General features: G+C 39.1%; 2 protein-coding genes across 2 annotated transcripts in view; one reads left to right on the forward strand and one right to left on the reverse strand.

Annotated features, from left to right (window-relative positions):
- The window catches only part of LOC140240176 (uncharacterized), a 59,320-nt gene extending 41,994 nt beyond the window's left edge, over positions 1-17,326 (forward strand). Inside the window, exons 12-13 of the mRNA XM_072319978.1 lie at positions 15,350-15,444; positions 16,334-17,326. Coding sequence (XP_072176079.1) covers positions 15,350-15,444; positions 16,334-16,425 — 187 coding nt within the window. The 3' untranslated portion in view covers positions 16,426-17,326. The remainder of the gene's footprint in view (positions 1-15,349; positions 15,445-16,333) is intronic.
- LOC140246329 (uncharacterized) lies at positions 7,314-9,695 on the reverse strand. The gene has a single exon (XM_072325803.1). The coding sequence runs from the start codon at positions 9,693-9,695 to the stop codon at positions 7,314-7,316; it is 2,382 nt and encodes a 793-aa protein (XP_072181904.1).
- Positions 17,327-17,555: the final 229 nt, after the last annotated feature.

Below are 17,555 nucleotides of genomic sequence, written 5' to 3' on the forward strand. Positions count from 1 at the left end.
ATAATTATAAGTGATCTACACTTTGTTTGCTTGATGTCTCACTGGAAGCACAGAAGCCCTGGAAAGTTTCTTGACCCACTGCTCTAACATTATTGTAAAATTTGTTTCAGGAGATGATTCATATTACAGAAATCAATTCAACCCTAACAGCAGTATGCTTATGGGCAATTCCGCAGTTAGGTGGACATGACATGGATAAAAGAAATGTGCCTCTCTATCTTACCCTTTAATCTAGGTATCAACTAATGCCATGGATGTTCACCAATCATTAGGGTCTTTCAAAATCAGTAGATTTTATTTTTGGTATTCATTGATTTTGTGAGATCTAAAACCATCATTTAAAATGTACATGTGGGACTGGGGACGCTGAAATTCACTTAAATGCAAATTACAGTGGGTTCCTTTGAAATTTTTTCCTCAAAGTTTTGCTAAAGGGTAAAAGATGAATACATTTAAGTACTCCAGAAGTCATGTGACATTTTGTCAATTACAAAAGGGTGAAATGACCTGCAGAATTACTCCGGACAAATGTAACGTTACTAACCGTAACGTTACTAACCATGCTTTTGGGGGTCTAGCTAAAAAATTATTCGTCGAACTGCTAAAAAAATTTCCATGAACATTTGTCATGATGCAATAATTGAAATTAATGCAACACTTTGTTTAAAGTAACTTGAATTTTTGCACACTTTTTGTTACAAGACATTGATTTTTTTGTCATGTCCTTTTTTCGTAACGTTACTAACCAGCCCTTTAAGTTGCTATAGCAATTCTGATATTTCTTGGATTGTGTTCATTCTTTTCTGTATCATAAACCTGGGAAGGATGAACATGTTTTTGACATAATTTTGACTTGAAGTGAATAAATGGTAATTTAGTGGTAAAAACAAATATCTAAATTTGTTCAAATGTAACGTTACTAACCGCGGAATTGCCCTTATAAAGATATCTTTTTTGGTAGGCTCTTATTATCAAGCAAATAAATTTACCATTTCATGAAAGAAGCCAAAAATAATGCTGTTTCCTTTGAGGAAGAACTATTAGCAGATCTCAATTGTACTATTTTAAAAAGGTGGCAGATTCAACTTAATTACAAACATGTTTCAAGCAAATTGATGATTGATAACAGGAGAGATTTAAGCCCAAGAAACTTATACAATGTATAGCAGTCATATATAAGCATATACACATATGGAGAGAAGATATGTTCATGTATTTCTATACTTTCTTCACAACCTTGAGTTCCAGTGTTTTCATAAAAGTACTGTTTACTATTTTAATGTCATTCTAACATCTCAGTAAGTTTGTATAAAAGACAAGTTACTGTAAAAGTGGAAATTTTCGCGGTGTTGAAATTTTCGCGCATTTCGCGCAACCAGAAACTAGCGCGAAAATAAAAGCACACGAATATGTTTGCTTGCCATACGTTAAAGTAGTTAACATCTTGATTCCGCGGAATTAAAAACACGCGAAACTCTTCTAACCCCGCCAAGCGCGAAAAATTAGTCACGCGAAAATATCCACTTTTACAGTAAATGGAATATGATATGAAGATACAGTGTATATACACTTAGTAACTTATGGCAAAGCTGTTATAGATTGTTAGTGAACCAAGCCAGTATGTCACCATAATACACATGAATGTGCTTCATTTCAACCTTCATTCATACTTTTTATACCCCCGCCAAACGAATTTTGAAGGGGGTATATAGGAATCAGCGGACGGTCGGGCGGTCGGGCGGTCGGTCGGGCGGTCGGTCCGTTGCAAATCTTGCGTCACGAACTACTTCCTCAGTTTTCAACCGATTCCCATATGTGTGCCTTGGGTTGTAGATGTGCAAGACGTATTTTTTGACAGTACCCAAAAGTACGTTGCCATGGTAACAGCATATTATGGGCAAAAATGGGTACAAATCTTGCATCGCGAACTCCTCCCACAGTTTTTGATCAATTTTTATGAAATTAGGTACAGATGTTCATCTGAATATGTTAATGAGCAAGACACATGTTTCTGCAGTGGCAAAAAGTGCGTTGCCATGGTAACGGCATGTTATCGGTAAAATATAGGGCAAAATGCTTCATGGCAAAACTGCTTCATCAGTGTTCTTCCAATTCTCATGGAATTCATATTTGTCCCCGCCGAACGAGTTCGAGCAGGGGACTATGAAACGGGCTCCGTACGTGTGTGTGTCCGTGTGTCCGTCCGTCCGTCCGTCCGTCCGTCCGTGTGTCCGTCCGTCCGTCCGTGTGTCCGTGTGTGCGTCCGTGTGTGATCAAAATCTTCAATTTGCTACTTCTCTGTCATTTATGAGCCAATTTTGATTCTGTTTGCTTTATATGATAGCACTACATGGGAGCTTTGAAACTTCTACACAGAATTTCAGTCGTGACCTTTGACCTTGACCTTTGACCTATATTGTACATTTTGCTACAAAATGCTACTCCTTCGCCATTTCTAACCCGATTTCGATTCCGTTTGCTTTATGTGATGGCACTAGGTGAGGGCTTCAAAACTTCTACACAGAATTTTGACCTTTGACTTCTTTGACCTTTGACCTTGATTTTTTGACCTATAATGTACATTTTGCTACAAAATGCTACTCCTTCGCCATTTCTAACCCGATTTCGATTCCGTTTGCTTTATGTGATGGCACTAGGTGAGGGCTTCAAAACTTCTACACAGAATTTTGACTTTTGACTTCTTTGACCTTTGACCTTGATTTTTGACCTATATTGTACATTTTGCTACGAAATGCTACTCCTTCGCCATTTTTAACCCGATTTCAATTCCGTTTGCTTTATATGATGGCACTAGTTGAGGGCTTCAAAACTGTTACACAGAATTTTGACCTTTGACTTCTTTGACCTTTGACCTTGATTTTTGACCTATATTGTGCATTTTGCTACAGAATGCTACTCCTTCGCCATTTCTAACCCGATTTCGATTCCGTTTGCTTTATGTGATAGCACTAGGTGAGGGCTTCAAAACGTCTACACAGAATTTTGACCTTTGTCTTCTTTGACCTTTGACCTTGATTTTTGACCTATATTGTACATTGGCTACAAAATGCTACTCCTTCGCCATTTCTAACCCAATTTCGATTCCATTTGCTTTATGTGATGGCACTAGGTGAGGGCTTCAAAACTTCTACACAGAATTTTGACCTTTGACTTCTTTGACCTTTGACCTTGATTTTTTACCTATATTGCACATTTTGTTACAAAATGCTACTTCCGGCGGGGACATATGTTACGCACCGCGTAATTTCTACTTTTCCTTGTGAATGTTTGTCTTAGGATATAGGTCAGCATGACACATTTCTTGACAGTGACAAAAAGTATGTTGCCATGGTAACAGCTCACATATAATGAGCCAAAATGATGGAAAATTTTGTGTTGCAAACTACTTCCTCAGTTTTTGCCCAATTTCCATGAAACTTGGTACAGATGTGTGCCTTTGGTTGTAGATGTGCAAGACGCATTTTTCGACAGTACCCGAAAGTATGTTGCCATGGTAACGGCATATTAATGGCAGAAGATCAAGGAAAGATCTTGCGGATTTAACTACTTCCTCAGTTTTTTAACCAAAGCTTATGAAATGTTGTTTTGACCAAAGCTTATGAAATGTTGTTTTGACCAAAGCTAATGAAATGTTGTTTGGCGGGGGTATAACCAGTCGCTGTAGCGACATTTCTAGTTTTTATTGCACTAATGTAAACACTAACACTGCAATTGCCAATTGTGACAAAAGGCAGCAAGTGACATCAATCATAAATGTTCATTATAGATAAGACCTAGCATGTTTTACTTTGATGCCAGGCATTGGGCAGACCACAGCACTCATCTCACTGTTACTGAGATATATGTGACCCGCTACAACAAAAGGATCCGAAAGTCGGGGGAGGAAAATTTTCTGAAAATGGCATGACATAATTCCCGTACTCTTCTGCTTTAATTTCATATATAAAACAACTCATAAAAGTACTCGGTTGCGGAGATATCGATGATTTTATTAGCGCATGTCAAGTGGTCGAGGAAATCAGAGTTTGGAGAAAAACGCCGTCAAAGTTTTCCTTCCTACCCTATCCTGTTCAAGGAGAGGCGAGACAGTTTTCACCACTTGACAATAGAAGGTATGCACCTAGCGACCTCCGCGATGTTCATTCAAGCTTAGCGCCAGCGGTCTACGCACGACCAATCAGTAATCAGGATGCCATGCATTGACCAATAAGATAACTCCTTCGTTGCTAGGGGTGGAGTCTAGCTGCAGCGCTAAATCCAAATCTTCAGACACTTTTCTGTTACGTTGAAAATCGGAAAATCAAGACCCAGAAAAACGCTGATTTCTTGCCTTTCCTTTGATCATTAAGCTTCGAAATTTCGGCCGATGATAGAAAAAACATTAGACTACAAAATTATGCCAAAATCAGAAATCTGATTGTTTTGACCGATTTTGATGATGTGACTTCAAACTCGATTTTCTCGGCTCAGCTGTCAGCGACTTTAGGATCCTTTTGTTGTAGCGGGTCACATATCCAAGTCACGATGCCATAACGTTGCACTGTCTTCAGTGCAGTTGCAAACAACAGATACTGTTGGATCATTTACAGAAATAGTGCTTTGATCCCTTGCTTCCTTTTGCCCAAGTGGGCCATTACGGTCGTAGTGCTTTTCATCCCATCTTAAGAAGGGATTTTGGTATTTCTAATGTCTATAATTATCCATAAATGAAATAACCACAAAGAGTAAATTCACCTTTAGCTGGAAGCTCAACCTTGCCCTGGTTCCATTCAGATATCATCAACAAAGTGTTGAAAATCCTGCCTTTGTTCTTCATTACGTGCCAAATCCCTCCTGATTTCCGTGAGTTGACAAAGAATAAGAAAATCATCCACACTCAAAAACAAACAAACAACATCAACAAAAACTCCCAAGCAGGCAAGCATAAAGACATTTGTGTGGGGCCTGAAGGTTGACAACTCAACCCTGTAATCCCTGAAGATATGCCTATTAGGCATGCCTTGCCTTACTTGTAAAGCGTTCTACTTGTGGGCATTGATCAATAAAAATAGCGTGTTATGCACTCCAGTGAAACGAATAAACAGATATCACATCAAAACAAACAAAATCAGTCAACGGGTTAGAAACTTTGTGACTGATGCACAGCGTACACTTTTTAGGTTGTACGTACATGAAAGAATTGAGCACTCTCTTCGTCTCCAAACTACCATAGTTTTGAAGATATTTTCAGGAATTGTTATGGGTTGGGGGAGCAAAAAACAATCAACTGTAAGCTCTGAAAATGTTTTTGATTGTGAAGAAACAATGCTTTAGTCATTATGTAAAGGGAAAAATTAGATGTGATAACTCGACATCTTTTGTGAAGAGACTAAGCTTGGGATGTCTGCATGACTCCATTATCCCATTGTACATTGCAGCTCAAGTGTATCAAGTGTATCAAGTTTTAGACTTTAGTCCTAAAATAAAGCTCAATTACATTTTGCAGAACTTGAAGTCCCAGTGAAAATTGATAGAAAAGTGGGAGACAGCATACAATAAGAGCGAAGGTAATCACTATTATGCGTGCATACAATGGTATGTTATGATAGGTGGTCTGTGGGTGCCTGCTGCATGCGCTTCACTGTACTGAGGCATCACTGGAACTTACACAAGTGAACACCAAAAATGAGATCCTACTTGACTTCCACCTGTGTCATGTGGATGCCCAAGATACCCTCATTCATTTGCATAAAGCATTTGACCATCATACGGACCTTGCTGCTGGTGACGAGATGTGTACATTTATTTGTGATAGGGAGATGGAGAGTAAGAAATAGAAAAAAAAAAACTACTTGTATCAGTCCACAACATTACCACAGCATGTTGTTATTGGAGAAGATGGAAAACCCGACTCAAGATGTTTATGAGGGAAAGGTGTGTGGTAAATTTGATACCTTATTCCCAACAGGTTAAAAATATTGACATGTGTGTGTTGATATATCAATGCATATAAAGGATATATGATGATAAGTAAAATCATCAATAATGAAACATACAGAAGCATGGTCACATGTTATTTATACGCTACACATTTCTTAGAGAATCATAAAAACACAAGTATAAAGTAACCAATGATTCATCAACTTGTCATAAAACCTTCCCATTTCAAATGGAATATTGTTGGTTTGTATTTTGGTCCTGTACACCTCTCTGTCTGTTTATTTTTTGGTCAAACAGGGAAGTTGACTGAGCTCCCAGTCCCTGTCAATTTGCGCCAATAGTAATTTTATATTTTCCTGTTCATATTTCTGCATCATTGAGTGTTAGATATCTAAATGATAAACAAGTTGTTACATGATGACATTTCCCAAGTACAACACCATATTCAAAGTTAATTCACTTTTTTTTTTCCTTCGAGAATAATCACCAAGTTTTCTTTTCAGTATGAATACACAAACATATATTGTCAATCACGATAAATGAGTTTACATGTGTGGTTAAAAATTTGTATTGTATTGTAAAAGTGGATATTTTCGCAGGATTAATTTTTCATGCTCAGTCAGGTAAGATGAATTTTGCGTGTTGGTTAGAATTCTGCGGAATCAAGACATTAACTAAGAACATTGACATGCAAAATTATTTGTTTGCTTAAATTACTTTCACACTAGTTTTTGGTTGTGCGAAATGCCCCAAATTTCCAAACTATGAAAATGTCCACTTTTACAGTATGTGAAAACAACACCATGATGGTAAGACAACATTGAAATTCTTTCAAATGTATGATATATTATGTATCATGTGAATAAATCTTATGAATGTAGCAGTGAGTATATACACGTGAGCAAGGGAAGAGCAATGCCATAGACATTGCACTCAGATAGTCTCACTCTTGAATTGTTTCATAGACCACAATGTCTTTCACATTCATGTCGCTGTCCTGCAAAGAAAGAGTTAGTTAAAAAAAGTTGTTTGCATTAGGTTGCTGCAATCTGGAGTTGAATTTTACCTTAAGAATTGACAGTAAGCATGATTAGAACTTGCAAGAACTTGGCTTTATAATGAGCATTTAAGCATTATTACAGGGGAACTTCATTATGTTAAGCTGCTTGGGTCCACTGAAATTTCCTTGTTATATCAGGTATTGTTATATGAAAGACAAAAACAAAAGAATATACAAGGAATGGGACCTGCAAGAAAACCTTGTTATATCAGGTATCTTGTTATATCCAACCTCATTATAATGATGTTCCACTGTAATAGGTGCAATAATTCAGTATTCAGTTTCAGAATAGTTACTAGATTAATAGACCAAATTACACAACTTCAACTTCAAAACTTTCCAATATATCTCCATTTTGTGATGGAGGAATTCCAATGTTGGTCATTTCGATTTCATCACTTTCAATACTGTCTTCTGAACTAAGGGATTTTTTAGTTTTCTTCACCTTTGAGGGGTCGTCCTTTTGTTCCTTGGTCACTGCCAAGTTCTCTTCATCAGGTGGTGTCGTACTGGTCGACTTCAGGGATGCCGTTGAGTCTGTTGCATTTAGTTCCTCTTGAGTATCAACCCCACTGTCACTGTACCCCGGGGGAGGCTCCACAAGGTCGGAATGGACATCTACCGAGTGCTCAACTCTGTCTGGTTGGGTGTGTTGGTTTGCGGTGCCATTTGCAAATGGATGGCTGACATACTCATTTTCACAGGTGTCTGCAGGATGGATGGCCAGGTTTGTGTGGCTCTTGTCTTCCATGTCAACTTTACCATGAGGAGGAGGAGAAGCAGGGTAGGGTATCTCTGCATTGCTAACAAGGATGTCATTGTCAATGCCATCTTCAGGAATGTCAGCAAAGGTAGCGGTGTCCCTTGTGTTCTTGAAGTCGTAATGCTTGTACCTCCTAGGCTTTCTGCAATGCCAGAGGATGAGGAAGATGGTGCCCATCAAAAATAGGGTTCCCAGGAGGCAGGCCAGGGCTGTTCCTATGAGCTCGTTCCTATGCTTTGTGCGAAGTGCAGTCAGAGACAGGTCTTCTCCTTGCGTCATGATCTCCCTGCATTGTTCCTTAGGTGTCACTAGAGGGCAGTTTTCCAGGAGGTAGGAGGCGCAGACTGTGTAACCTGTGCCTGGAAGCAGATTCCTAATCCTGTAAGTTGCATCTGTCCAATTCACATAGTAGGAACTTGTCTGCACATCACCAAAGACATGTACTTGGACAATGTAACCATTCAGCTCTTCTTCTCCATTGTAAGGGGTCCACGACACACTAATGCTGTTGTCCGTCACGTCGGTAGACCATATTTGCAGAAAGGCGTTTGTGCAAGTTATTCGATTCACTAAGACAGTTGGTGTAGCTGTGGTTTGTGTGCCCTGTTGGGGAGGAGCTTGTGTTGCAGTTGGAGTAGGCAAGCCCTGAACAATTACTTGAAATCGTGAAGATGCTTGGCCTCGTGCATTGACTGCAGAGCAGTTGTAGATACCAACGGAATCTTCCCTTGCAAACTGAATTACCAGCACAGTCCCAAATACCGCAGTGTAGGTATTGTTCGCATTGGAAGTAGAAGACACCATGCGTCCATCTGGTGTGTACCACTGGATTGTTGGTGCTGGGTCACCGATGGCTTGGCACTGAAAGGTAGCTCTGTCTCCGTAATCAAGTATGGTGTGAGAGGGAGCCACTGTAATGATTGGTTCACAAGCAAAGTCGCGAAGTGCTAAGCCGTACACAACTTGTCCCTGGTGACGCCGTGGTGTTGCACAATACCAATTTGTGCTGTAGTAATTAATTTCAGACTGGCGGAGCCACTGGATGAAAGGTTGCATTGGGCAACTACAGTTCCATTCGTTGCCAGTAAGGATGAGAGTGTCCAAACTTGTTAAGGCTTGAAATATTGCTGGTGACAATGTTTGAAAGAAATTATAGGAAAGATCAATTGATGTCACTTCATAAAGTCCCTCAAATGCATCTTCCTCAAGTGAGTTCAGTGCCATGTTGTTTAGGTAGAGCAAGCTCAGTGAACCAAGGGTGGCAAATGATCGAGGTGGAATCATTGGTATAGGATTCATGGAAAGATCTAGAGTCCTCAAGTTTGTCAAGTTTTGTATTGGGGCAACAGGAATGGCAACCTGTTGGCCCTGTTTCATGTGCAGGGAAACAAGACTGGGCAACCCACTGAAGGTCTCATTGTCTATCTGAAACAGTGGGTTGTTGCTCAAGTCCAGCACTTGGAGATTTGGTGTATTCTCAAAGGCACCGTTTGGAAGACTTTGCAGCAGGTTCCTGGCAAGGTTCAACTCTCGAAGACTAACCAGTCCTGTAAACATGTCGGGTGACAAGGTTGACAGGTGGTTGACCTGTAGAGTTAGAATGCGCAGGTTTTCCAAGCCATTGAATGCTCCTGGGCTGATTCCACTGATCTGGCAGGAAGTAAGGTCAAGGGAGACAAGATCGCTGAGCCCCTGGAAGGAGTCTGGTGGAAGGTTCATCAGGGCAATGTTAGTGAGGGTAAGAGTGGTGGTGTAGGATGGGAAGCTGGCAGGGAGGCTAGAGAAGCTATCGGACTGACACCTAACCACTCTGGTCACGTAGTTACAGTGACAGCCAGGTGGGCACGGTGAGGCAGTTGTGCTAGGATTCTGAGCCAGGGCCAGTCCACTGCAGAGAAGGATGATGAGGAGCTTCAGAGCTGGTGGAGACATCATTGTGGGATGCTTAGACAGTTCCTTGGTAATTCAGAAATGAAGCACTGTGACTGTCATTCAGCAACTTTTTTTTTTTCCCTGCAGGGACAAGAAAGTAAAGTTTGCCATGTTTATCTTGTGTCGTAAACAGCTGCATGGACAGTAGAGTAAGAATAAAGTACACTTTTGTGGAAACATCATGTTACAATATTCAGACATGCTTTTAAAAAGATAACAATAATGAATTTGCTCTAATAAAGACACTAATCAGTAGATTGAATAATGGGAGGGTTTTTTGGGGGTTTTGTTTTGTTTTGTTTTTGTTTTTTTACTGTATACATTTTTCATCAATTGATTATTTCAGAATGCAAATATTGTGACCCTTGGAAGGTGTTGCCCGATCATACAGGATGATACAGCATTCACATGCTTCCGAAGTATGCAGCCCTCCATACTCCAACCGTACGCTTTTTTTTCTTTTTTCTTTTTGCAAGACACCATTTGCATGACCACCTTTCTTGTACCACATGCTGTGCATCGATTGAGGGTCTGTTGTTGTGGTTGGATACTTGTGAAATACAATCAATTGATAGGTGTCATGCCGCGTGGGAAAATCAAAATGCATTAATAATAGCTGCAGCAGAGAAAAAAAAATGCTTTTGTAGAGTCTTGCATGTTTAGTCTTGAGTACTGCAATAAAGTAAATTTTGTATTCACAAATAAGATTTGAAGGTAAAATTCTGTATAAAAATTGATTTTCAAGAAAGTTTAAGATTGATAGAACTTTCAAATTTTCATTAAAATCTCAACATGGAAATTCATAGCCATGTATACCTAGAAAACAAATATAATGTTATTGATCTCAAACAAAAACAAATTTGATGACTTGATGATATGACTGCCTTACAAGTTTCCCTTTGACCCATACAAATATCTTCAATAAATCTTGCATTTGAATTGTAAGAAAAAAGAGTAGACATTATCTGTCCTGTCAAATGATTGTACAGAAGTACAATGTGAAAGCAATAATAGCAATGATGATGTCTCTGGGGAGGGTTTTGCACAAGTTGGTAAATTAAACCAGAACATCATTTGTATATTAAAGTTTTGAATGGCTTGATTAATTTGCATTTTATAGTGGGTGTGGCTTGTATCATTTTAGTGAAAGCTTGAGATAAAAACATCAAAATTACTTGACAGTCCTGAGTCATGTCCAGTTTTATTGAAACTTCTTCTGCTTTCTTTGCTTGATTTTTAAAGATATACTGTACTAAATTTGAACATTTTTATCCTGTACATGTGTGCAATAAATGGTCAGGTACATGAGTGGAACATTTGCAAGCATTGTTGTAAATTCATACAAATTCCACAGTTACTTTGTAATGTTACTCTCCCTAAATAAGATATTTTGTTCATTCTGTATCATGAATGAACACCAAGTGAAAAAGAAGGAACTAGCCTGGGATTTGAGCCCCCTTCACCTACTACTTACAGGGCAGTGGTACTACCACTGAGCTGTAGCCAGTTTATACAGTAGCAGCGACCCATTGGATGTTGTAGCAAATACTTAATGCCTCACCTCTCCTCTCATTCTCCCTTGGACTTGTTCATAATTTATCATACTATCTCTGGAAGAAGTTAATTCCCTTTATTCACAACCAAACAAATTTTTTCTTCCTTGTAAATCATACAATGTATACTGAAGGAGAGCCAAGTGATACTACAGTCATGTAGTATTTCATAAAGTTTTCATATCATTCATCTGTAAATATCAGTGGATGTTACTCCGGTCAACTTATGGTCTGTGCATGTGAACACTATATTCTGATTGTAATATAACATTTATATGAGTACACTGTATGTTTTCAAATATTAATCATACAAAGTGTTTTACTCCCACAAAAACTTTGAGTTTTCTCAAAGTGAGAGTGTAAAGATGATGTTAAGTCTATTTTCAATGTGATTTCTTTAAAATTGCACATTAGGTGTATTTAGATTTTTTTTTTTTTTTTACCATTTTGAGAATTTAGGCTTGGTGTGGGGACATGCACATTTGCAAAATACTTCAGATTCTTCATTTTACACCCATTTCAGCCTTTGTGGCTATATACTCATATTGAAGATATAGTTGCTGTGGTAACAAGAATGTAAGTTATTCAGTGAGGCTCTTGAGTATGAATAGTTTCTAATTTCCATAATGTAGAACAAAGATAAGCAGAACTACTTGCTGGCTGACAAATATTGGCTACTTTATAAGTAATTACAAAATTGTGCTCAGGTTATTTCAAGTATCATACATTGTGAATGTGTTCTTAAATGGGCATGAATTTGATATTTTGCAGTACGTATATACAGTGTGCCAGCATAGAATCAGTGATGGCCTACTTTGGGACAGCAATCTTTCTAATCCATCACATTAGCATGCACATCATCAAATTCTGAAGAAGATGAATCTAATAGATTAATGTAACAAACAAAGCTTACATGGATCAACAGTCTTAATTACATATGAATCTTATTATTTGGAAGACCAGTGTTAGACAGGACAGCAATATATCTTTATTCACTCTATGGTAATAAAGAATATGAATTATGTATACTTACGCATACAGTGGGTAGCTAGTGTTAGTCCCTATTCCAGTGAGATACAGTTGTACATGTACATTCCAAAATTACTGCCGAAAAGGAATGTGTGAATATATATTACAGTACTCCCAGTGTGGTGTCTGGATCCAATGCAAATGGAGGCGAGCCTGTGGTAGCTGATTCCACCTGCACCTCTTTTGATGTTGTACGTAGAGGAAATACAGTTTACACACAAACAATGTGTGGTCGCCACTCGCTCTACTCTCCTCTCCTTCTGCGACAGGTGTCCGTCAAGGATGACACGTCCAATATTACTGTCAGATTATATTAAATACTGTGAGGGTTTATCGGAGATGAAGTGTCCTGATCCGAGATGATTACATTTGTTGTTATCCTTTTAGCTGGTCACAAGGAAAAAGTTCGCAGGATTTGAATGTGAATTAAATGTCAGCTCCACTGGAGAGCAGTAATAAGCAACACCCTAAGAATTTTGGTCTCTACCAGTAGTCAGTCAGAGATAACAATCAAAGCCGAAATGAGTTAATATCACACTCCCACAATGGGTATAAAGCACTACCCTAACTACACTCCCTAAACCTCTTATGTCTATGATAGAATTCAGTTCTCAGTCTTTTTCAGATGCACCTCCCAGAAGAAAACCCTGCATTCCTTTCAACTCCATTGTGTGCTACACTTCACTAAATTTGCATTATAGTGCCCGAAGTTTCATAGAAAGAAAATAATTGAAAGCCTTCTTCCCCATCAATACTCCAAGATGCACTGATGCGTGTATGGTGCCGTGGGCAGCCACTCCTTACGCTTTCTTTGCTGGGCACAGCTGTCTGATACCCCTTTCACACTGAGCAAATTTCACCTGGGCATACCTGGGAGATCTTGTAATAAAGGTCTCGTCGATGAGATCTGCGGTAAAATACAGGGGTTGACCTTTCAGAAATTTTACCCTTGAACCATCCTTGCTAAACTCCCGAGTGTCTCCCGGAATTCCATGGTGAAGCTGAAGTGTGAAAGATATTGCAGGTAGACTCCTGCTAGGTGAAAAGTGAAGGTCAGTATGCCAACACTGTCTTCGTGCTGTTGCAGGCATGTGCGCCATCACTCATACTTCCACTGTAGAAGGGCGGACGAGAGAAATTCAATCGGGAACTCGGAATACATTTGTTTAAAGAAAGCTGTTGCAGGCATACGCAGCATCACTCATACTTCCATTGTAGAAGGGAGGATGAGAGAAATTTAATCGGGAACTCAGAAACTTTTTTTTTGCGGGTGTTCCACTTTTGATTCCCCGGTTTGATCACCGGATGATTCCCTGTTGCATCACCCGGATGATTCCCAGAGTGACTAGTGTGAAAGAATGAGGTGTCATTGAACACAGATTATCTTATCCCCTACATAATCCATTTTTTTTTTGGTTTTTTTTTTTGTCACCATGGTCTTTCTGTTGTACTGATGAGGCATGTCTGAGAAGGCCTGCTAACTTTTAGATGAGGTCAGAATTGGATAAGACCCACTGAATGCTGCAGAAAAACCTTGGCAAGTTAAACTGAGTGCTTGTGCAGGTAAAGGGTTTAACCAAAGAGGTTTAGTGGCTTTTCCGCCTCCATAGTTAAACATAACCATTTGATGCTTTGGTATGGCTCTGCCAGTAGAATAATGTTTCCCCTGCTGTCCCTGTGTGGTACACTCACATTGTAATATTGGAACAATACCACACCGACCCTGATCACAAATGTTTGAATTTGTTGTCATTATTGTGAACATGCAATGAGTTTCTCAATGATCTGCATGCTATACTGACTGTAGAGTTGTGAAGTATTGAGTACCAATACCTGAGCATCAATGAATATCAAAAGGTAAAAGCTTAGCACTCTCCGGCAAACTTTCCATTACTGGTTTGAGATTAAAGAGTTGAGAGATCACGTTAAACAGGATTTGAAATATGTAATATAGTGTGACATCAAGTCATTAGAAGGTTCTTAGGGAGTTGTGGCTATCAATTAGCCAGGAAACAAAATCTAAGCCAGTTGGATACCTGCTCTTCTGATGACTGAATAATATGTATTCACTATTCACTGTTGGCTATATATATTCAGCTGAACCTGACGAGTTGGTCAATATGGATCCCATAAAGTACTGGCGATGTTGGCTGTGATGTGATCAACTCTTGTGGTTGTCATAGACACCCACCTGCTAGTCCTGCCTTGTTCTATACTTCAACATTGCGAAGTATCTGTCACTGTTAGTGTTAGACTATTACACATGGTAACATTGGATCCGATTGTGATATGCTGGTGAATGATCGCAAACTACCCCTTCCCCCTTCAACAGTGGTGATTCGCTACCCATGCCATGAAATATTTTTCCGTATACTATTATTTCATGTTTGATTCAGAAGATCTCTTATTTTATATATCATCCAAAACCAGAGAAAATACTTTCCATCATTGATACACCAAATAAAAATGAGTATTTGAACCTCGAGGGTGGGAGGGGGTTCCCATCATCAACAATAAGGTGCTGGAAATCGTGCCATCTTATGAACACTAAACATTATATTTTGACATATTCTGATGAATATAAAGATTGTTACCAAATGTGACTTTTGAGGACTTACAAATCCATTTTTTTATTTTTTTATTCATTTATTTTTTTCCCCCCCACTGAGGTCTTCAAAAAAGCTTATAAGGTATCTGAGCATGAAAAAAACCCCTTACAAGTGAGACTTGGTAGGTCTGCCATAGACGTATACTGTACATGTGTAACTTGATTTAATGCAGACCTGCCTTTTACGAACCACACCAAGAAACATTTTCATGACAGGAATTGGGCATGTAGTCCACAAGACAGCATCTTTTGCTATTCTTCTTGCCTCTTGTTGCATTAGGCCAGCATTCTCTGGTGCTCAAGCAGGAGAGAGGTGTGACAATATTCGAAAGTCTCTAAAAATGCTTCTCTGCCTGTGTGTCAGCTAATGAGTTAATTACAGTATCCAAAAGGATGCAACATATCATGTTCACATTAATGTTAAGCTATCCTGTGGCTTTGTTTTCTTTTTCTTTTCTTGGCAGGTATAGACGGTATCCAGATTGCCACAAATACCTTGGGGAACTCTTCAGACACAAGGCCGACGTTCAGGATATGGACATCTCACCGTATGATGAGTGTATCCTTTTAAACTAATCGTGGGAATGATACAAATTCACCATGTTCCCTATGGCCATTTCAATCACGTTTCAAGCCACTGTGGATGAAACAATATGGACTTGAAACAATGGGGGTTCCTGTCTATAGAGAAAGTGGTACACCTCAAGATCGTGATGCAACTTTCCGAGTTGCCAGTTTTCAAGCTTGTCACTGTCTTTTATATAAAAGTATTTTTTGCATAGTGATGGACCATTTGTCTTTTGGTCCACAGGACAACTTGATTTGGATTTGATACTTCTCTAGCATGAGAAGTCTGTCATTTTGAGTTTGATTTGCCCCACAAATGCATCAGTTATTTCTCTCTTTTTTTTCTTTTTTTTTCTTTTTTTTAGAAGTGTAGGGTAAAATGAAGAGATTGGGTAGATTGGTGTGTGCACTGGATATTTTGTTGTCATTGAAAAAAAAAATAATAAAAGAGTAAATATCCTTCAATATTAGCTTTGCAAGAACTGTTTTGGTAGGATGTAATCAAAGACCTCTGAATTCTATAATGTTATGATGAGGCATGTTTTTATACATGACTTGTGTGTGCTGTATAGAGAATGATGGTGTATAAGCATGATGATGATATACAGGTAGAAGACAAATACCAATCCAACAAGCTTCCATCATTATGGCATTCTGGCACTGGAAGAAATTAGAGAATTCTTACGTTTTGGTCCCAACAGAAATGTTTGTTTGCTTGCTTTTTCAGTGGCACCAGATTAAATGGAGCATAGAATGTCAATAAAAGAGGTTTGAACATTTCCTTTTCATAAGAATAATGATATTTCAACTTGCATCTTGTTTTAAAAGTGCGATATTAAAGTGTCAACTCATGTTTCCTTCACTGACATTTTTTTATCCAGACTTAGTGACTGCCTCCAAGGATCGATCTGTGGGCGTGGTCAGACTAGGCCTGCCGAATCACGGTGGCACAGAATACAGTGAGCTCACGTGATTGGCTGATGAGGCTTTCCTACTGCGTAGCATTCCCCCTTTTTGTTTTGTATACATCTGTACATAACATTCTGTAGCTACAGCAGATGGAGGGATGCAGGACTGGTTTTCGCGGGGTCTTCATCTCTTAGTGTCGTAGTCTTATTCCTACCTCTTCTTTTTCCTCCTTTCGTACAACTCAGAGGCGACAGTAAACAGGTTGACCAGCTCAGATGGGAAAATAAGTACAGTTTGTATTTTTTCACATATACCTCGTCGAGTGAACAGAATCTATGTCACAGTTTAGCTGTTAGTAGCAAATGACGTATGATGGATGGGTCTGCTTATGTGTACAGAAATTCTATGTTGTGACTTGCAGAAAGAGACAGCTATGCGTACCTTGCTGCCTAATAGTTGCATGACTTACTAAGCCGTCAAGAAAGTGGAATAGGAAGGGAAGGATGATTAGTGAACCACGCAGCGCTGTCATGGCTTGCTTGATACAATGCTCTTAAAGTGGAAGCGGTTGTTTGATATGTATAAAAAAAAGAAAGAAAAAAAGAAGAAGAACCCAGAGCCGACCCTCCTAAGTGGCGTCTTGATAAAAGGTTTTTTTTTTTGTCTGTTTTTGTGTTATTTTCTATAAATACTTCTCTCAGACTTGTAATGAACAGAAGGGAAGCCAAAGACACTCCTTTGTCACTTTCTGTAGTGAGAAATGAATGGAATCATATCAAATGTTTTCTATGCCTTGATGATTGGTATTGTGCAAGAGTATCCAAACATGTATATGTGGGAATGAGTATTTCACAGCTGCCAAGTTTCACTGATTGGGCTTGAAGCTTCCTGAAAACATCAACATTTCTTTATGTCTGGATAATAGAATGTTAAAATCATCCTGGTTCAGGGATCGAATGCATGTAACATGTAAATGTGTCCATGATTGCTCTTTATAATCTCCCTGATGTGGATGTTGGTTAGCAGCCTTGATAATGCCAAAGGAAAAAGCAGGTCTACATGTCTGTGTGTGTGTGTGTGGGGGGGGGGGGGGGGGAGGAGGGGGAGGAGGAGGGGGAGGAGGAGGGGGAGGGGTGTGCTGTCGGTTCCCTTTTGAAGTAAAGTAATGGTGATACTTCCATGTGCAGAAGCCCC

The sequence above is a fragment of the Diadema setosum genome, chromosome 2 (genome assembly GCF_964275005.1).
Source record: "Diadema setosum chromosome 2, eeDiaSeto1, whole genome shotgun sequence".
Lineage (NCBI taxonomy): Eukaryota > Metazoa > Echinodermata > Echinoidea > Diadematoida > Diadematidae > Diadema > Diadema setosum.